The sequence below is a fragment of the Garra rufa genome, chromosome 3, assembly GCF_049309525.1.
Source record: "Garra rufa chromosome 3, GarRuf1.0, whole genome shotgun sequence".
Classification (NCBI taxonomy): Eukaryota; Metazoa; Chordata; class Actinopteri; order Cypriniformes; family Cyprinidae; genus Garra; species Garra rufa.
In genome coordinates this window covers 58,257,270-58,279,881 of record NC_133363.1, presented here as the reverse complement: position 1 = coordinate 58,279,881, position 22,612 = coordinate 58,257,270, and the positions used below count along the sequence as shown (strand labels likewise).

Sequence of the window (22,612 nt, the reverse complement as noted above, 5' to 3'; positions counted from 1 at the left end):
ATTTTTGATGTTCTATTGTTTATCGCTCTTTATTGCTTTTTTGTTTTTATTTTTTGTGAGTGTGCCTGTTTGTAAGGTGTCCATTCGAGCATTAACAAATGTGAAAATATTCAAAATAGCTCAGTCCCTTTTGTGTTCTTCATGGGCCTTTTCCTGATGCGCTCCATAAAAGAGTCAAAATTAGACTTGTGCTGATGGAAGAGTAAAAGCGGTGAGCTAGTGTTACATATGGCACATTATCATATTAAGCTACTATGGCCTTTTTTCTTCTGCAGTTGGGGACATTTATTTTCCTTGTACGTGACAATGTTGTTTAATTTCAGAGCACTCTAAGGCCACTTTATAAGAAAATCTGGAAATTCGCCCATGTGTGCCTACTTAAAATTCATTGGCCGTTTTTCATCTGTATTATCTGTCTGTTTATTACCGCTCAGACAAAACTCCAGAGTAAATTAACATGATCGATCGTGGCACGGAACACTAACTATTGTCAAGAGAAAAATTGAAAATCTAATATGCATGCGGCTTTCCAGAGGGAATTTAAATATTGTATTTAAAATAGACTGTTAAAATGAATAGGAATGTTTGTGTTGGTGTGCAATTAAAGAAATGACATATTTAGACCTATTGCACAAGATTTAACGTCATCTCATGTGTCTTCTGATTGCAGAGTTGCAACTATAGTTATGTTTAAATAAAGACTTAAATACAAAATAGTATTTTATGTTAAGTTGTGGCCCATTTGAAGCTCAGCTTTATAAATTGCCAAAATCTGTGTTTGTGTTTCATAGAAGGAAGCACAACATTCGGATGAATAACTGAGAATGAATCAATTTAATATTTGGTTTGGTAACTGGTGTTTTAATGTGTAATGCCTGTTGTCTTCTCTCTTGTTAGAATCGCTTTGTACCCAAGCATATGCATTCTTCAGCAGGTTGCAGTTCTCGTACTGTCCCTTTAAGAAGCCAGTCCAGCTGTCATTGGAGTGATTGTCTGAGCTTAAACTCCTCTAGTGGAGGGGCTTATGCAGCGTTTCAGCAGCATCCAATCGGGCAGGTAGCACTCCTTGTTTCTCCTTCGCCTAAAGTCCCGTCAGCAACACCGGTACATGAGAACTCCTACAGATGGGACACATGTTCACCGAAGACTGCAGAAAGTTTTAAAGCTGGGAAATGAGCGAAATGGCAGAACCAGCAACTATAACCAGACCCCTGATTTCCTCCAAGCGACACAAAAGCATAAGAAAGAATTCCAGAAGGATTTATTCACCATATCAGGATGATAATGGGTAAGTCAGCTTTTCAACCAAATCTGATAGAAATTATTGTTTTTTAACTCTAGGGTACATCAGCCAATTTCACGCCTGACACTTGTGGACTATAGCATTCAGTCTCTTAGGTATGTTAATTATTTATTCATTTACGTATTTATTATTAGAAATATTTATCTTTTATAGCAGGGCAAAGCATTATATTGCCCTTTTGTGGATTGCAAGTAAACTTTATTTATAGAAATATGGTATATTATTTTTTTCATCTGATTTCTATCATAGAAGGAATTGAAATGATAAAAATCCATGTCTTTTACACATGTACAGTATGTGGATCTGTTGCATTATACACACTTCACATTGCTTCACATAAATATAGTATGATTTTTGTGGTACCCTCTTTGCATAAAACAAGTTTCATAAGCAAACTAAGGAACGGAAAGTGCCTTTGGTCAGCATTTATCATTTTTATATAAAACTACATACAATATAACAAGTTATATAGACAATTTTAGGGTTCTGAATCAGTTCATCCTCAAAAGTGTGTCTACAAATTTTGCAATGTCCACATATTTTGCATCATAATTAAAATTGCAGTTAATTTGAATATTAAAATCTCTTCTTTTTTAATTTATTGTACAATTAACCAAAAAAAACCCAGCTTGCTCTATTCTTTTTCTGTTCTATCCGTTGTCTTTTTATTTACTATATGTGACCCTGGACCACAAAACCAGTCATAAGGTTAAATTTTACAAAACTGATATGTATACATCACACGAAAGCTCAATAAATAAGCTTTCTATTGATGTATAGTTTGTGAGGATAGGACAATATTTGGCCGAGATACATCTATTTGAAAATCTGGAATCTGAGGGTGCAAAAAAATCAAAATACTGAGAAAATCACCTTTAAAGTTGTCCACATTAAGTTCTTAACAATGCATATTACTAATCAAAACTTACATTTTGATATATTTATAGTAGGAATTTTACAAAAAATCTTCATGGAACATGATCTTTACTTAATTTCCTAATGATTTTTGGCATAAAAGAAAAATCAATAATTTTGACCCATACCATGTATTTTTGGCTATTGCTACAAATATACCCCAGCGACTTAAGACTGGTTTTGTGGTCCAGGGTCACATATAAATAAAAAACTTTGCTACATATACTGCATTAAGCTAATTTAAGGCTTGTCATAGCACTTACAATAGCATTGCTCTTTTGTTGATTTTGATTGCTTCCATTGTCCTCCTTTGTAAGTGGCCTTGGATAAAATCGTCTCTTAAATGACTAAATGAAAATGTAAATATTAATTAAATAAATGTCTTAATAACATAGGTTAATTATAATATTACAAATATTAAAAACAAAAAAATATATATTTTATGCATATGTGTGTTTGTCATGTTCTTCTTTTAATATGAATGAACAATGTTTTATGTGCTGTATAAATAAAAGTCTAATGTTACTACTGTAAGATTAATTGCAGGGACTATTGATCTTTGGTTGTGTTTCAGACCATCTGATGATGAGGATAAGGATGGAGAAAGAGTGGATAGTAATGATCCAGAGGAGTTGTTCCAGAACATTCAGGTTCAGAAGGAAATCATCGCCAACATCCGAACTAAACCCTGGCCAATAAGACGCAAACTAAAAGTGCTCAAGTAAGACCCCGCCAAGTGTATGTTAGAGAAATGCCATCAGAATTTCTGCACATCCTGTGCTGAAATTATTACAGATCATAAAATTGAACAGTTCTCTAGTGGAACAGTTTAAATAGCATTAGATAAAAAGGATAAAGGATTTATAAGTTCAGCCTTTATAAGGCCAAAATGTGAACGTAAATGTGAATGTGCAGGTAAAATGTGCTGTAAAGGTATTTTTGAGCTGACGCCAGTGTTTGCACAGCAGTTGACATGGTTGTAAGTTAGATTCATTACATGAATAGGAAGAATGAAAAGAACCAAGAATTATTTCTGTCTAAAATCATTCTTTGACCCCATTATGGCCATTAGTCTACTTAGAAACAGCTTTCAGAAATGTTTGTAACTGATGATAATGGCTTAGGAAAGCATCCTCACATTAAACCCGTAAGGTAAATAACAATTAACTTTCAGTGCTTGAAAGCGACCGCCATATTCACAACATGATGCTTGGAGAACAAACTAAATTGGCTGAGTAATTGTTTCATTAGCCTGGCCAGCAGTTTCTCATTTTACTGGGTACCGATCGCTGCGGCTTCTTTGGGGCGAGGGTCAGGGATGTGCAAATGTACCCGTTGTGTATTGTTAGGCTTAGCAAGCAAACAATGTGAATTTATGCACCTTTTAATGTCTGAAATATTAAATGTTTGGCACGTTGATCTACTGAAATGGGAAGTTGTTTCAAATTTACATATAAAAGAAAGTGTATATCTCAGATTTCTTTTCCTAATTTTTTGATAAATGTTTTTTTTTTTTTTGGTTCAATTTTAGTTGAACACACGCATTCTCACACAAAATACTGAGCACTTAGAAAATGCTCAATTGTATGTTTTATTTACAGTGCCCTTCATTTTTTTCACATTTTGTGTTGTTGCAGCATTTTATTAAAATGCTGTAAATAACTTTTTTCCCACATCAATCTACATCAGTCATACACCATAACGACAAAGCACAAAACAGGTTTGTAACAACTTTGCAAATTTATTAGAAATAAAAAACTGAAAAGATCCCGTTGCATAAGTATTCATACCCTTTTCTGGGACACTTGAAATTTAGCTCAGGAGCATTCATATTGCTTCTAGATGTTACTACACTTTGCGTGGAGTTAAACTGTGGCAAATTCAATTGAATGAGTCTGATTTAGAAAGGCACACACCTCTCAGAAAAGGTCTAACAGCTGAAAATGCACATCAGAGCAAAAACCAAGTCCTGAGGTCAAGATAACTGCCTGTAGAGCTCAGTGACAGACTTGCGTTAAAGCAATGATCTAGGGAAGAGTTCAGAAAAAAATCTTCTGCATTGAAGGTTCACAGAAGCATGTAGCCTCCATTATCCATAATGGAAGACGATTGGAACAACTAGGACTCTAGAAAATGTCTGCCAGCCCACATCCAAGCTGACAGAGCTTGAGAGGTGAAAAGGTGAGGCAAAGAATGGCAGATAATTGCCAAATGCAGATGTTCAAAGCTTGTCACATCATACCCAAAAAGACTTGAGGCTGTAAAGGTGTTTCAACTATGTACTGAGTTAAGGGTATGAATACTTATGCAATGTACTTATTTTTTATTTTTAATAAATTTGTGAAATTTGCAAATCTTGTTTTTTGCTTTGTCATTATTGTGGTGTATGGAGTGTAAATTGATGCGGGGAAAACAAATTTAAAGCAGTTTAACATAATGCTGCAACAAAACTAAATGTGATAAAAAGAAGGGGTATGAATACTTTTGCAAGGCACTGTACACTGCAAAAAATGATTTTCTTACTTAGACTTTTTGGTTTGTTTCCAGCCAAAATATCTTAAAATTCTTAAATCAGGTAGGATTTTCTAGACAAGTAAAAATGATCATCTTGTTTTCAGGAAAAAACAAGTTAAAATTAAGTGTGTTTTTGCTTGAAACAAGCAAATGGGGTAGGAGCAATAATCTTGTTTTCTGTTTGAAAAAAAAAATGTAAGTTTGCTTACCCCATTGGCCGATTATTTTGCTTGTTCTAAGCAAAAACTCAATTTTTACTTGGTTTTCCTGAAAACAAGAAAAAAAAATTGTCTAGAAAATCTTTCTCGATTCAAGAATTTTTAGGTATTTTGGCTGGAAACAAGGCAGTAAGAAAAGCATTTTTTGCAGTGTTTTTGCTTTTATTAATAATTCATCTCAGGTATTCTGAACGTTTGTGTTCGACTTAATGTCCAAAGATGATGTTTGTCCAACTAATGCTTTTATTAGCACATTAATCTGTGATGTTTCTTAAAATAACTGGCAGGTTTCTGCCTCATGGTGCATGAAAAAGATACATGCTCCATTTTACAGCTGTCCCCATCATCTTTGGGTGAGCGCTCGTGATTACATACACCCACCTTCTGAAGAAATTACCCCCCAAAATCAATTTTCCATCTGTATGTGTTTGATTCCTCTATTATGTCGTCATTGAATTTTATGGCCTAATGTTGCTGTTGCTGGTTTGTTTTTCATTTTTATTAATAAAGACGCCAATGAAGGGCCATTTGTAATGGATAAAACATCTATGAAAAGCAAACATTAAAGTGTTGTAAAATAAAAGATCTGTGTTCAGAATCACAGAAGAGGAAAGCCTTTTATTAAAGCCTTTGCTATTACTAACAACAGCGGTCAATCAGTAACATTCAGTGATGGAGATTGTTTGTATTTGTGTGTTTCAGGCAGGCTAAAGAAATTGTTTTGAAGTATGAGGGCAGACTGACCAGGACGAGAGGTTACCAGGCAGCTGGGGCAGATGTATGATCCATTTATCTATCTGATTTTGTCTTTTTCATATTGTAGCTTCTCAATTTTTTTCATCTCTACATTTAGATTCTGGTTAAGGTTGTGCAAGTCTCTGCCTCAGCGGTGTTCCTCATCTGCTCATAGAAGCTGCACTCAAATTTATGGCCTGTTGTTATAGCCTGGTTTAATTAAAATGTCCAATGGCATTCGCCAAGGCTGCCCAAGCACTATTAAAATTAATTGACTTTTTAGCAAGTGGATTTGACAGTAAATTATTAATTCTGATTATGGCTTTCATGGCAGACTGAAAATCAGATACGCATACACATTGATTTAACAAAATTGTGTTTACTATGATCTTACAGTCCTTATACATGAGAGTTCAGGTCTCACAAGTCTTTCAACACTGCTTGGATTGTTATGCACACTATTAATCAAAAGTTTTTGAACGGTAAGATTTTTAATGTTTTCGAAAGAAATCTCTTTTGCTCATCAAGCCTGCATTTATTTGATTCAAAGTACAGCAAAACCAGAACATTTTTTAAATACCTTTACTATTTAAAATACCTTGAATATATTTTAAACTGTAACTTATTCCTGTGATTTGCAAAGCTGAATATTTAGCATCATTGCTCCAGTCACATGACCCTTCAGAAATGATCCTAATATTCTGATTTGCTGCTCAAAAGCATTTTTATTATCATTATTATTATTATGTTAAAACGGCTAAGTAGAATTTTTGTTGGTTTCTTTGGTGAATACAAAATTCAGAAGAGCAGTATTTATCTGAAATTTGTCATTCATCATCACTTTTGATCAATTTAAAGCATCCTTGCTAAATAAAAGTATTAATTTCTATAATTCCCTATAAAAGCTTTTTATTTGATATGCTGATCTTGGGATCTTTCTATTCATCAAAGAATCCTGAAAAAAATGTAATCAACTGTTTTATATATTATATTATTATTAATAATAATTATAAAAAAATGTTTCTTGAACAGCAAATCAGCATATTAGAATGATTTCTGAAGGATCACGTGACACTAAAGACAATGAAAATGTAGCTTTAATCACAGGAATAAATTACATTTTAAAATATATTCAAATAGAAAGCAGTTATTTTAAATAGTAAAAGTATTTCAAAATCTCACTGTTTGTGCTGTACTTTGGATCAAATAAAAGGCTTGGTGAGCAGAAGAGACTTCTAAAAAACATTTAAAATCTTGACTGGTAGTGAATTATTTGTCAGTCCGTCTGTCTACAAACTATACTAATCTAATGTTTAATATATTATCTAACTGTTGGATTTTTTTTGTAAATGTTTGCAGTTGCTGAAGAAGATTTCAAGAGTCTTATACAACCTTGTTGTCTTGTTCATTCCCTGGGAGATGAGGATTAAAAAGATTGAAAGTTAGTATCTTGATACAAAATATGTTTAATTTGTCTGCAGATATAAATATTAATGTTAAAACTTGACCTGTCCTAAAGGATAAACTGTAAAAATACATAAAAATGTACTTCCATTTGGGAAGTATCAAGTTTAACTAGTGTGATTTTTTTTTTTTTTTTTTGAAGTCAAAAATATAATTTAATAAAACTCAATCAATATAATCTCACATTTAACATATTTAATTAGACCAGGTTATTTAGACCAGGTCTAAATAACTCCATACTGCATTAAATGTACACTGTTTGTTGTTTTTGAAGGTCACTTTGGATCAGGTGTGGCTTCTTATTTCATATTCCTGCGATGGCTATTTGGGATCAACATAGTTCTTACTGTTATGACAGGAGCCTTTATCGTTCTGCCTGAGGTTAGTATGCACTGCATTCACTCTTAAACGTAAAATAATAGGTTATATGTTCAGATATCGACACTAATGAATCCCAAATGTCATGGCAGTTTAAAGGTGCATTACGTAAGGATCTATTAAACATTGCACAGTGCAAAACATGTTCTCTATTATTATTTCCAAAAGCACGCACAGATATTTAGATGCTGCTGTGTGCTTGTACATTATTTGTAGACACACATATTTTATTAAAACTCTTCTAGGCTGTTTTTAGGCCTTGAAATGGAAAATGTGGTTAGATTTATTTCACTCCCAGTGCAGAGACACAAAGCAATTTCTCCTCAGGTGTCATCTGTTGTCCTCTATCATTTCCTCTGTCTCTCCAATCTGTCCAATCAGCTCCTGGCCGGCGCTCCGTTCGGTACCACCCGCAGCAAGACCATTCCCAAGGAGTACCTTTCCTCCGCACAAGACCTGGACACCATCTGGTCGCTGGGGGCAAGACTATTATCTCAATTTTTTTACTGCTTTACAAATATCAGTGTTTCCCCTACCATTATCTTAGGGGGGCGCCCCGCCTCCCCAACGGCACCCCCCGCCCCCCTTGATCGTCAAGTTAATTTTATTTTCGATATAGCGCCAGATCACAATAGAAGTCATTTAAGGTTATCTTTCCTATAGAACAGGTCTATACATTGTTCTTTTATTAAACAAACTAAATTGCCTTATGTTATTTATCTTATTTACACAAAGGCATGTCATTTCTGTCTCTACATGGTCGCGCGTTTACAATTGCTGCGTCCCAATTCGCCTACTTATACTATGCCCTAAGTATGTACTCTTTTTGTGAAGAAAAAGTACATACTTTTGAGTATGTAGCAGAATAGTAGGCAAGCTTTGGGACGTACTACTTCGTCATAACTGCTTCTTTAACGGACACTCTGTTGCTTAGTTACCTGAATCCTGTCACTGTTTAAACTGCCCTGTCAATCATCACAGTTAATATTTATATACATTTTTGCTGCGTCCCAATTCGCATACTATCCGTCCTAAATAGTATTTCGGAAATAGAATTAGTATGTCCCAAATCGTAGTATGTTTTAAAAAGTATTCCAAAGATTCCCGGATGGTGTACTACTTAACTTCGGAATTCGAAGTGCGGATCAATGCACACTCTAACGGCTATTATTGCCCACAACACATTGTGCGGCGAACGAGGATTCAATTAGAACTACAAACACGCATAAAAAGTGTTAAAAAGAAACTACAAACATGGAGGATATGCGCGACCAACGGGCAGGTAGAGAAAGGGGTTTGAGTGATAAATAATCAATGTGTAACCTGATAAAAAATATTTTTTAAATGTTATCCGCGTTATATTTCATGTGCAGCAACAATATGAATTTTTATAATGACAGGTTTGGTCATTAACGTTTAAATACATAATTATGCAAACACAAGAGCAGAGTTCTCAGCATGAAAGACTCGTGAAAGAACGTGCCTCTTCATTTCTCTCATAATACGGTAGAGAAATCCCCAAAAAAGCTGGAAACCTAGGGGAAACACTGAATATGATGTGCATATTATCTGTGGAACTTAGGGGTTTAATTGCAAATAATTCAGTTTTGATGTTCAGTCTGCCTCTTTGTCAACATGTTTTGTTTTATGTCTCTATTTTAGGGATATCTACAATACTCTGTGCTGTTTTACGGCTACTACGGCAATGTGCGTAAAATCGGCAGTGCGGGCTACAGACTACCCTTGGCCTATTTTCTGGTTGGGATGGCTGTTTTTGCCTACAGCTTCATCACTTTGCTAAGAAAGTAATCACTTCTTCAAATATGCTTTGCTTGAAATTGCTAATTAACCTCCATGCATTCACATTTGTGACCCTGGTCCACAAAACCAGTCTTAAGTAGCACAGGTTTATTTGTAGCAATAACCAAAAATAAATTGTATGGGTCAAAATTATCAATTTTTCTTTAATGCCAAAAATCATTGGGATATTAAGTAAAGATTATTTTGTAAATTTCCTACCATAAATATATCAAAACTTAAATTTTAATTAGTAGTATGCATTGCTGAGAACTTGATTTGGACAACTTTAAAGGCAATTTTCTCAATATTTAGATTTTTTTTTTTCTTTTTTTTTTTTGCACCCTCAGAGTTTTCAAATATTGTCCTATCCTAACAAACCATACATCAATGGAAAGCTTTTTTGTTCAGATTTAAGATTATGTATTAATCTCAATTTCAAAAAATGTACCCTTATGACAGGTTTTGTGGTCCAGGGTCACATTGGGCAGATGCTTTCTGTATCTGCTAAAAAAAAAAGTGTATTTTTACTTTAAAAAATGACATATAAAAATAAATCTACTCTTTTGTAAATGCTGATTTAAAATAATAGTTTACTCCAAAATGGACATTCTGTTGTTATTTACTTATCATTGATTGGACAACATTTATGCTGTTTTTTAACCCTTATGCTGTGCTGAACACTATATTTATCACCAAATCTTGTATTCAATGTTTTTATTAACTTTTTTTTTTTTTTTTTTTTTTTGCATAGGTTTTGTATTTCTTTTAGTGATTTGAGTTAATGCGTCTCAGTTTTTGAGTCAAAAAAGCATTATTTGTGGTTGATTTTGGTAATGTTCACTGAAAAACCGAGGTGCATAAGTTCAGATCAATGATGGCTACAATCAATCAATACCAAAAAGTAATACAAAACCTGTGCTAATTGGAAAAAAAAAAACAAGTTGATAAAAAGTTTGAATCTAAGATTTGGTAATAATGTATAGCATTGCAAGAAAATGTGTAAGCAATTTTGTAGGCCTGTAATTTTTGACACGGAAAGGTGTGAAACAATCCCCAATAAGTACAAAATTTTTTAGCAAAATACAAAGTCAGTAAATTTTAGTCCGGTGCAATAATGTGAACAAGCATTTCCAGATATTCTCCCCAGGTCAAAATTAACAGAACAAGTCATTTTTGGCCATGTGGCATTTTTTTCACAGTCTTGGTCACCAAGAAATTGACTGTTTCTTTAGAAAAAGCTAATTTTTTTCTCATATGCTGTTGCTTTTATCAGAATGGCTAAAAATTCCCGCACGAGTTTAGCAGGTGCCTCAGATGAGAATTTCACCTTCTGCTGGCGTGTCTTCTGCGCGTGGGACTACCTGATTGGGAACCCAGAGGCGGCTGAGAGTAAAGGGGCGGCAATCGTCAATAGCATCAGAGTGAGCATCTCCTACATCCAAGCAATTTAAATAAACAATCTGTCCTTTAATTCAATTCTCAGTGATCATCCTGTTTAAATTCACTTCATCATTGCCTACACAAGAGGGTTATGTTCCGGTATTAGTGCTGATTTTTCCAAGGAAGACATTATTTGAGTCTCATCAGTGTCTTGTTTAATTCCAGATATTTCTTTGGAGTATCGTTCAGTTCCCTTCCGGGAACTCGAGCCGCGTCAGGAACGCTATGGGGAACGCCATTGGCGGGCCGCACTCTGAACTATGTCTAACAACCAATGAATGACGGGGGTGACGTCACAGGCGCGGTGACGTCACCAACCAGGAAGTATAAAGCACGTGCGTTTGAAGCCGGCGGCAGCTTTTGTCATTCAGCGAGAGCGCTCTGTGTCTGTGTCTGTCTTGCCATTTCTGCTGTTTTTGTGTCCAGTTTGACACACTTTTATTTGAGTAGAATGGCATCTTTACAACCTATTAAGAAAAAGAGTTTGATGGTGGTTAAGCGCCCGCATAGACAGTGTGTCCCTCCCTGCCAACGCTTCATTGTTGGTGGGGATACACACAGTCTATGCGTGGTCTGCTTGGGAGCGGAGCATGCACAGTCAGCCCTCGAAAAGGCTGGCTGTGAGCACTGTGAACGCCTGCCGGTGCGTCTGCTTCGCTCCCGGAAAGCCCTCTTCGAGGAGGGGGCTTTCACTAGCGTGCCCCGTGGGTCTGGCCCCGCTTCCGCCGAGGCGGAGCGGCGGCTGCACTCGTGGGGCTCGCAGCTCGATCTGCTGGAGGGTATGGAGACGGGTGATCCCCTATCTCCGCCCTCACTCAGCGGATCGAGCGATCTCCTCCTGGATGTGGAAGCCCGCGCTGCGGTTTCTTCCCCCCGGGAGGAGGTCCCCGAGTTCCTCTTGTCTTCCTCCGAGGAGGTTGACATTGAAAGTGTTACAGAGGAACCACAACCGCCATCACGCTCGCCTCACTATGAGGAGCTCGTAGAGGTGCTGACTAATGCGGTAGCCAAATTACACATCACATGGCCCGCAGAACAACAGCAATCACATGAGCCGCAGCGAAGCCGATTAGATGATCGCTTCCTGCGGACAAAGTCAGCACCTCCAAAACGGAGCCTTCCCTTCTTCCCCGATCTCCACCAAGAGCTAGCGAGATCGTGGGAAAAGCCATACTCCTCCCGTCTTTTCTCCCCCGCTGAAAATTATGGAAATGTGGGGGGGGCAGAGGAGAGTGGCTATAGGACGATGCCACGGGTTGAACAGACGCTTGCGGGCTATCTGTCACCCGGCTCGGCATCATCCTTGAAGGCTCCGTCCTTACCCACCAGGCCCCTTAAAGTCACATCTGGCCTGATGGGTAAGGCATACACGGCAGCAGGTCAAGCAGGGTCTTGCCTTCACACCATGGGCATCCTGCAAGCCTACCAGGCTGACCTGCTGAAGGAGTTCAGCAGCGGCGAGGAAGTTAGCGTCACAGAGATGCAAAAACTGCAGATCTCGCTCTCCGCGCCACCAAGGAGGCCGCCCGTGCTGTTGGGCGGTCTATGGCAGCCCTGGTGACCGCGGAGAGGCATCTCTGGCTGACCCTGTCCGACGTAAAAGAGAAGGACAGGGTCACGCTTCTGGACGCCCCCCTGCAACCATCTGGCCTCTTTGGTGCTTCGGTTGATACCGTTGTGGCCAGGCACCAGGAGGCCCGCAAGCAGGCGGCGGCGTTCAGAACTTTCCTTCCTCGCCGCGTGTTCTCCTCTGAGGCTGCTGCACCATCTAAGAAGCAGCCTCAGCCGTGTACGAGCTCCCATAGAGAGGCACAAAAACAGAGCGTTGCCGCCCGTGCTCCCCCGGCCCAGCCTAGGGGACCCGGAAAGCAACGCTCTAAGTCGGGGGCTTCCAAGACGAAGAGGCCTGACCTGAGGGTCGTCCTCCAGTCAAGGAAGTCCTCGGCTAAGCGGCCCTGACGGTTGTGGTTCAGGGCCGTTGAGGGCAGCCCCTCTCGAGGGGGTTTGCACCGTACCTCCAGGTGCGGGTTTCAGACCCCTTCGTGGCCCTCAGGAGATGAGTCAGCTAACCCTGCCAGTGTTACAGGGCGCGGCTATCTCCCGCGAGCATCCTCTAGCTGGTCCGCCCGGAAACGTAGCGGCCCTGGAGAGTTCGCAACCCCCGCGGGGGTTTTCCGAGGAGCTAATTCCGGCGCTTCCTGCCAGTTCGCTGTTTCAGGACTCCGAGTTAGTTCCTCAAGTAAATCCAGACACCAGTCTCGAGAGGCTGGTACCCTTAGTGAACTTTCTGGTTCTTTAGCACAGGAAGTATCTCAGGTTCGCTTTCAGGGGCAAGGCTTACCAAGACAGAGTGCTTCCTTTCGGCCTAGCTCTCTCACCTCGCACTTTCACGAAGTGTGTGGATGCTGCGCTGGCTCCACTGTGACTCCAGGGCATCCGCATACTCAACTAACAGTTAGCGGTTCAGCATCGAGGTGCTGTTCTCGCTCACATGAAAGAGTTAGGGTTGAGACTCAACGCCAAGAAGAGTGTGCTTTCTCCACTACAGAGGACCACTTACTTAGGCGTAGTGTGGGATTCGATCTCCATGCAGGCACGCATGTCTCCTGCACGAGTCGATTCCATACTGACCGCAGTGAATGCAGTAAAGCTAGGCCAGTCACTCACTGTCAAACAGTTTCAAGTACTGTTAGGTCTTATGGCAGCCGCTTCCAACGTGATACCTTTTGGACTGCTGCACATGAGACCACTGCAGTGGTGGCTCAGGACCAGGGGGTTCTCCCCGAGGGGAAACCCACTCCGCAAGATCAAGGTCACGCGGCGTTGCCTACGTGCCTTGGCCATGTGGAGGAAACCCTGGTTCCTCTCTCAGGGACCGGTTCTGGGAGTGCCTGGTCGCCGCATCACGCTAGCGACCGACGCTTCCCTTACCGGTTGGGGGGCGGTCATGCGTGGCCGCTCAGCCCAAGGCCTATGGAGCGCCCACCATCTCTCGTGGCACATAAACCGCTTAGAGATGCTGGCAGTATCCCTGACCCTAAAGAGGTTTCTCACAGACCTAAGAAACAAACACGTGCTGGTCCGTACAGACAGCACTGCGGTGGTTTACTACATAAACCACCAAGGAGGACTCCGCTCACGCCCCTTGTACAAGCTGGCGTACCGGATACTCCTTTGGTCTCAAGAGAAATTCCTCTCCCTGAGAGCAGTCCATATTCCTGGACATCTGAATGTGGGAGCAGACGTCCTGTCAAGGCAGGGGCCGAGGCCCGGGGAATGGATGCTTCACCCAGAGGTGGTGAAGCAGATCTGGAGAGTGTTTGGCCAGGCTCAGGTGGACCTGTTTGCGACTCAGGAGACATCGCACTGTCCCCTCTGGTACTCTCTAGTTCATCCAGCTCCACTGGGGCTGGATGCCATGGCACAGACGTGGCCGAGGCTGCGTCTGTACGCCTTTCCCCCGATCGCTCTGCTCCCGGGAGTTCTGGAACGGGTCCGTCGGTTTCAAGTGCGGCTGCTACTAGTAGCCCCGTACTGGCCGGCACGAGTATGGTTCTCGGACCTGGTATCTCTCCTAGACGGCTCTCCGTGGGAGATTCCCGTCAGGAGGGACCTCCTGTCTCAGGCTGGGGGCGCAATATGCCACCCCCACCCAGAGAGGTGGAGGTTATGGGTGTGGCCCCTGAGGGGGCACAACTCATAGGAGCGGGTCTCTCAACCGAGGTTGTTGAGACCCTTCTCCAATCCAGAGCTCCCTCTACGAGGAAACTGTATGGCCTTAAGTGGAACTTATTCGCGAGATGGTGCCGCGAGCGCCACCTGGACCCAGTCAACTGCCCGGTCGGTACAGTTCTGGAGTTCCTACAGTCTCGCCTATCCGCAGGGCTAGCTCACTCCACTCTAAAGGTATACGTGGCGGCCATAAGTGCCTACCACGCCCCTTTAGGTGGCCTCTCAGTAGGTAGAGAGCCCTTGGTCATACGGTTCCTCCGCGGTGCGCTCAGGCTGAGGCCTCGAGTGACACCCAGGGTCCCCACGTGGGACCTCGCTGTGGTGCTAGAAGCTCTCTGCAAGCCTCCATTCGAGCCCTTAGAGGAGTCTACGGATCGCGCCCTCACAGTTAAGACGGCGCTCCTGTTAGCACTCACCTCCCTCAAGAGAGTAGGCGATCTGCAGGCCCTTTCAGTGGCCCCATCTCATTTAGAGTTTGCCCCAGGGATGGCCAAGGCCTTTCTATATCCCAGGGTCGGGTACGTCCCGAAGGTCCCCTCCCTAGCACCGCAGCCAGTAACGCTGCAGGCGTTCTATCCTCCTCCATACGTGGAGCCAGGTCACAGGAAGTTAAACTGCATGTGCCCAGTCAGAGCTTTAGACGCATACGTCCACAGAGCTGCCACGTGGCGTAAAACAGAGCAACTGTTTGTCTGTTACGGCCCCCCTAAGAGGGGGAGCCCAGCTTCAAAACCCACTATTAGTAGATGGATCATCGATGCCATAACTACTGCTTACGAGTCCTCTGATCTCCCCTCACCGTTGGGACTCAAGGCTCACTCTACTCGGGGCATGAGTGCCTCGAGAGCTCTGACGGCAGGTGTCCCAATACAAGACATCTGCAATGCTGCGGGTTGGTCCACGCCCCTAACATTCGTTAGGTATTACGAGCTCGACCTCAGAGCCGCTCCAGGCTCGGCTGTACTCTCGGCCTAGTGCGCTAGGCCTAGAGGGGCAGCCACCTCCCTAGCCAGGAGGAGACTTCTCAAGGCGCATTCTTTCTGCGGAAAGAAGAGAAGTCGTTTCGCCACTCATAAGAGATCTGCAAAACTTTACCCCTTTTGTCCGTGAAAGCTAGACAAAAGCCCTTTCAGTCCCTCTTGTCCTGGCAGAACCCCCAGACAAAGGACTAAGACCCCTCGTGAGCCCGAGGGCCGAGGGGTGCCTCTCGCACTGGCTGGCGAACCAGGCAGAGGTCACGGTTCTCGTGTGCCCGAGGGCCGAGAACTGTACAGCCCTCTTGTCCGCGGAATGCTAGACAATGGCTTAATTCTCCTCGTGTTCTGACGCAGGATGCTATCAGACCGAGTGTACTCCGGTCCCTCTGGTTTCTGGCTTTCCCCAGACCAAGGACTAAGACTCCTCGTCTGCCTTCACAGAAGGCCGAGGAGTGCCTCATGCACTGGCTGGCTACCAGGCAGAGGCACCTACTGTCTTCCCCGTGAGCCCGAGGGCCGGGGATTGCAGTGCCCTCTTGTCCGCGTAATGCTAGACAATGGCTTATTCCCTCGCGTCCTGGCGGAGCTCCAGGCCGAGCCTTGGATCCCTCTTGTTCTGGCTGAACCCCCAGACAAAGGATCACCCTCTCCTCGTGTGCCCGAGGGCCGAGGAGCCTTGAGGTCGAGCTCACCGTCCTCGTGGGTCTGCGGACCGAGGACTTCCCACACCATCTGTCCGCCGAGTGCTAGACAGTGGTCATTCGGTCCCTCTTGTTCTGGCTAACTCCCAGACAAAGGACTAAGACTCTGCGTGTGCCTGAGGGCCGTGGAGTACCTCTCGTTCTGGCTGGCGACCAGACAGAGGAAGACTACCATTCCTCGTGTGCCCGAGGGCCGAGGACTACAGGGCCTTCTTGTCCGCGGAATGCTAGACAAGGGCTCTCTCTTTTTCCACCCTGGTTGAGCAGACACTCGCAGGGCTCGGAAATTATGGGGGCGTTGGTAGTCTCGTTCCCCATAGCGTTCCTGACGCGGCTCGAGTTCCCGGAAGGGAACGTCTCGGGTTACTATTGTAACCTTAGTTCCCTGAGGGAACGAGACGCCGCGTCTCGGACCATAATTCCCGCACCCTGCGGCGCTCGCTTCATTCCTAAAAGAGCTGCCGCCGGCTTCAAACGCACGTGCTTTATACTTCCTGGTTGGTGACGTCACCGCGCCTGTGACGTCACCCCCGTCATTCATTGGTTGTTAGACATAGTTCAGAGTGCGGCCCGCCAATGGCGTTCCCCATAGCGTTCCTGACGCGGCGTCTCGTTCCCTCAGGGAACTAAGGTTACAATAGTAACCCGAGACGTTTGTTCATATACAAATGTTGCACTTGGAGGTTTTCAAAAGGGCAAAAATTGCGATTTCACTCAAATTAATGTGATAACCATATGTGACCCTGGACCACAAAACTAGTAATAAAGCTGAATAAATAAGCTTACAATTGATGTATGGTTCGTTAAGACAGGATAATACTGTATTTGGCCGAGATATCTGGAACCAGAGGGTGTGAAAAAACAAAATATTCAGAAAATCGTCCAGATGAAGTTTTTAGCAGTGCAAAATTCAAGTTTTGATAAATTTACAGTAAAAAAAATTGCTAAATATCTTAATTGAACATGATCTTTACTTAATATCCTAATGATTTTTGGCATAAAAGAAAAATTAATAATTTTGACCCAAACATTGTATTTTGGGCTATTGCTACAAATAAACCCGTGCTACTTAAGACTGGTTTTGTGGTCCAGGGTCATGTATATTAGTCAGGGTGATGAACTGGTGAAGATGTCAGTGTTGAGAGAGTAAATATCATTCATTTAGTTAAAGTAAAATGTTCATTCAATTTAATTAGTTTGCATTTTCTATCATTAAACTTTACTGTATAATATATGTATTATGTTTGTCATTGGTTGATCTGTTTTCTAGATATTAGTATCAGAATCAACCAAATAAGTTATATCGTTTTGCAAAATAATTGTAATTTTCTTTCTTTTTCTCAGTTTTTTTTTAATGATGACAATACTAAAATACCACAGTTTATTAACGTAACAATAACTATAATACCTGTACCTATGTAACAGAAATTCTGATTAATATTTTTGTATTATTTTTATTGTATTTTGGAGGCTAACCAGTATTATTTTAGTATTACTGAATGGTTTTTATTAATATTTAGATTTATTTTCATTTTCACTTTAAAGTTTAAAGTAATATTTTGAATCCATTTTCAAAGTAATTTTGTTGTTGTGTTTTTGTCATTTTTAGCAGTTTTGTTTTTCTTTTATATGCACCTATATGGTTTTTATTAATTTCAGTTTTAGTTATTTTAGTTCATAAAGTCAAACTAGATTAAAAAGAGAAATCTTGCCTTGGCAGCTAGCTTTATTTTAAGTAATGAAAAATGGTTTTAATGGTTTTAGTTTCGGCATATAGTAACCCTGATGCTAACAAACCAAAATCTTTTACTTTTGTTTTTTTTCTTAGGAGGCCATTGTAGAAGAGCAAGAGAAGAAGAAAGACACAAGCCTGCAAGTTTTCCCTCTTTATTTGTGTTTCCATTATCACCTCAACATAACCCTAAGTGCTGACTAAGTGTTTTCTGCAAACTCCTTCAGAAGTGCATGTTTAACAAAACTGTCTTTTGAGGGTGGGAATGATCGTATCAGTAAGTGACTTACAGGGATGTGCTGTTTCTCTCTATCTGAGGCTGTTGTCACAGCGCCTGTAATGCTGCCTCAGACTGCTCTGATTTATGCATCTCCTCCCCATCCAATGCAATCGCAGCAGAACATGCGAAACGGAAAACATCCCGCCGTATATTATACAAACCGCCTTTTATTGCGGGTGGATGACTGCACCTAAATCGCCAGCAGTCCTGCTCACTCATTAAAGCCGATTAATATGTTGTGGGAATGCGACACCCATGCACACAGCAGGGTTATGCTAACATTTGTACAGTATCTCTAGATAATTATAGCTGTACTGTATGTATTTGAATTTAATAAGACTACGCAAAACCCAAAATCAAAAGATTAAAAGAAGACGTAAGTGTATTTTGCTTGAAGAAATTATATTTATTTATTGCATTATGGACATTTAACAGGGTTTCTGTTTATCTTAAAAAAAAGTCTTAATTTGCCCTTCCTCAAATTAAGGCCTTAAGAATTAGTCCACTTTCATAACAACAATGTACAGTCGTGGCCAAAAGTTTTGAGAATTACATAAATATTGGAAATTGGAAAAGTTGCTGCTTATGTTTTTATAATAGCAATTTGCATATACTCCAGAATGTTATGAAGAGTGATCAGATGAATTGCATAGTCCTCCTTTGCCATGAAAATTAACTTAATCCCAAAAAAAACCTTTCCACTGCATTGTTAAGAAGGCTTCAGGGCATCCAAGAAAGTCCAGCAAGCGCCAGGATCGTCTCCTAAAGAGGATTCAGCTGCGGGATCGGAGTGCCACCAGTGCAGAGCTTGCTCAGGAATGGCAGCAGGCAGGTGTGAGCGCATCTGACGCACAGTGAGGCCAAGACTTTTGGAAGATGGCCTGGTGTCAAGAAGGGCAGCAAAGAAGCCACTTCTCTCCAAAAAAAAACATCAGGGACAGATTGATCTTCTGCAAAAAGTATGGCGAATGGACTGCTGAGGACTGGGGCAAAGTCATATTCTCAGATGAAGTCTCTTTCCGAATGTTTGGGGCATCTGGAAAAAGGCTTGTCCGGAGAAGAAAAGGTGAGCGCTTCCATCAGTCCTGTGTCATGCCAAACTCCAAAAGCATCCTGAGACCATTCATGTGTGGGGTTGCTTCTCATCCAAGGGAGTGGGCTCACTCACAATTTTGCCCAAAAACACAGCCATGAATAAAGAATGGTACCAAAACACCCTCCAACAGCAACTTCTTCCAACAATCCAACAACAGTTTGGTGAAGAACAATGCAATTTCCAGCACGATGGAGCACCGTGCCATAAGGCAAAAGTGATAACTAAGTGGCTCGGGGACCAAAACGTTGAAATTTTGGGTCCATGACTTGGAAACTCCCCAGATCTTAATCCCATTGAGAACTTGTGGTCAATCCTCAAGAGGCGGGTGGACAAACAAAAACCCACTAATTCTGACAAACTCCAAGAAGTGATTATGAAAGAATGGGTTGCTATCAGCCAGGATTTGGCCCAGAAGTTGATTGAGAGCATGCCCAGTCGAATTGCAGAGGTCTTGAAAAAGAAGGGCCAACACTGCAAATACTGACTCTTTGCATAAATGTCATGTAATTGTCGATAAAAGCCTTTGAAACATATGAAGTGCTTGTAATTATATTTCAGTCACAGAATCACAGAAACAACTGAAACAAAGATCTAAAAGCAGTTTAGCAGCAAACTTTGTGAAAACTAATATTTGTGTCATTCTCACAACTTCTGGCCACGACTGTACAGATAATGTACTCATCCCCTTGTCATCCAAGATGTGCATGTCTTTCTTTCCTCAGTCATAAAGAAATTATTATTATTTTTTTAGGAAAACATTTCAGGATTTCTCTCCATATAGTGGACTTCTATGGTACCCCTGAGTTTGAACTTCCAAAATGCAGTTTAAATGAAGCTTCAAAAGGGCTCTAAACGATCACAGCCGAGGAAAGAAGGGTCTTATCAAACGAAAAGAGGGTCTTATCTAGCGAATAACCAGTCATTTCGCTAGATAAGACCCTCCTTCCTTGGCTGGGATCGTTTAGAGCCCTTTGAAGCTGAATTTTGGAAATTCAAACTCGGGGGTAACATAGAAGTCCACTATATGAAGAGAAATCCTGAAATGTTTTCCTCAAAAACCACCATTTATTTATTACTGAAGAAAGAAAGATATGAACATCTTGGATGACAAGGGGGTGAGTACATTATCTGTAAATTTTTGTTCTGAAAGTGAACTACTCCTTTAAAAAGGTAGCAGTGAGTCTTACATTCATAAAGTCATGGCATGTTGCATGCATTGCAAAAATTAAAATCTTAATTTGTGTTTTGGTCTTGTTTTCCAATACAGATATCTGAATATCCTTAAGGGGAGATACTGCAGGCAAAAATGCTGTTTTTTTTTTTTTTCATGCACCTGTCAAATTTGAGATTTTGGGCTTTTTGTTCTTTCATAAAGTGTTTTTTCAGACTAGTGGAAAGAAAACACCCAAAAGACACTGTTAAGTGGTTCTTTTAATGCACTTTATCTATTTGTGTCAATAGATTTAAATTACAATACATATGTTTAAAGGCCGTTTTCTCAAACTGAGTTTTTTCTCCTACACTGAACCATAAATCTCCACTTCAGTAGCACTTACACACACCTTTACATTTTTAGTCCTGTCTATATCCTGAAGGTTTTTACAGAGGGATTTGTTCATATATAACTAGCTTGATTTCATACAACATTTTACTCCTTCAAAAATGGTAATGTTTTTTTTGTCTGTTTAAAGTTTTTGTTATAGAGTAACAAAATGAGATACCCAAAAATCCCCTCTGTAAAAACAATTGACTCTAATGTCAAAAAAGTTAAATGATAAAGAATTTTGAAACTGACTTCATCCAGTGTTTAGATTTTTATACAAGAAATGTATGCAAATTAGTGCATATTTTATTAAATAATGGCTTGTTTGCATATTAAAACCTAACATTTTAGAAAACTTGTAATACAAAAAATGTTTGCAATTATCAATATAATCAATCATCTGGTTAAGTAAGGTAATAAGTAACTATTAGTTTTATTTTACCCTATTCAGATGCAGTGTCTCACCTTAAACTGAGATTTCAGATGCAAAATGGAGATATCAAGTCTTGTTTTCTGCTAAATTAAGCAAGTTTATGATTGCTTTTATGCTCATGAAATTTAGTTTTCCTTTCTTTTATTAATCCAACTCATTTTTTAAGAAAGACTTCCTATGTTATTATGTTTCTTATCCTGCAAAATCCTTGCGATATTGAAATGTGTGTATTTTTTTTCTGTGATAAAACTTGTCAGGCAGACTAGGAAATGAAGCGCATCAAGTCAGAAAGGGATTGTTTATTGATGCTGCGCTTGTAGTGTAACCCTGTTATGATGCTAAAAGCTCTCTTGAGCATGTCTTCTGCTGCTTTTATAGTGTATACAACCTCCTGAATCAGAAACAGAAAAACTTTTATTGACGTAATCTTTTGGGTTTATTGGTCCCTGGGAATAGAAACAGCCCACGTTAGTGTGAGTGTCAGGTTTCACAAATCACTCTCACTTGAAATAATTATGAGTGAATCATTGCTCATGTCAGTTTATTTGCAAGTAGCCATGTACAGTAAGCAGTTTACGGTACAGTCGGCTGTTCATCATCGCTAAATAAATTCCTTTCAGCATGATACAGGATCAGATGTTTGTAGGTGTATCCGACTGTGTTGTTTTCTATCCCAACAGAGCCGTACTGATCAGTTTGCGGATTCTGGCGAACATTCTGGTGCTGCTGTCTCTGACCGGCAGCATCTACATCATCTACTTTGTGGTGGATCGTTCTCAGAAACTAGAGCAAGAGAAACCTGAGCTAACACTCTGGGAGAAGAATGAGGTATGCTGGGAGTTTTAATGTTGTTTTATGCAGTGTCTAAAAGTGTACAAGAGTACTTCACAAAATATTTCTTCTTGGCCTAGAGGTTACACCTCCTTTTTCTTCTTTTTTCTGTTCTTATTCTGCATCCCAATTCACCTACTCATACTACACCCTAAAAGTATTTACTCTTTTTGTGAAGTAAAAATACATACTTTTTAACGTGTAGCAGAATAGTAGGCAAGCTTTAGGACATACTACTGACTACTTACTACATACTACTGTCACCTTTTAAAATGCCCTGTCAATTATCTTGTCACAGTTGTCATCGTCCACATTTTGTTGAATTTCGTACCGTATTGGAGAGAAATGAAGAGGCATGTTGATCTGCCCGTCTATTCTCATGTTTTTGCATTATGATACTGTAATTTAAAAATAATGACCAAACTTAACTTAAGAAAAGTACAGTTGAGGTCAAAATTTTACATACACCTTTCAGAATCTGCAAAATGTTAATTATTTTACCAAAATAAGAGGGATCATA

At 40.6% G+C, this 22,612-nt stretch overlaps 1 protein-coding gene across 1 annotated transcript in view; it reads left to right on the top strand.

The window, feature by feature from the left end:
• The first annotated feature begins 1,181 nt into the window (after positions 1–1,181).
• The window catches only part of LOC141331398 (transmembrane channel-like protein 3), a 47,569-nt gene continuing 26,138 nt past the window's right edge, over positions 1,182–22,612 (top strand). Inside the window, exons 1-10 of the mRNA XM_073836444.1 lie at positions 1,182–1,288; positions 2,793–2,939; positions 5,653–5,728; positions 7,045–7,126; positions 7,424–7,530; positions 7,909–8,007; positions 9,190–9,332; positions 10,601–10,748; positions 18,006–18,049; positions 21,942–22,089. Of these exons, the coding sequence (XP_073692545.1) occupies positions 1,182–1,288; positions 2,793–2,939; positions 5,653–5,728; positions 7,045–7,126; positions 7,424–7,530; positions 7,909–8,007; positions 9,190–9,332; positions 10,601–10,748; positions 18,006–18,049; positions 21,942–22,089 (1,101 nt within the window). The remainder of the gene's footprint in view (positions 1,289–2,792; positions 2,940–5,652; positions 5,729–7,044; positions 7,127–7,423; positions 7,531–7,908; positions 8,008–9,189; positions 9,333–10,600; positions 10,749–18,005; positions 18,050–21,941; positions 22,090–22,612) is intronic.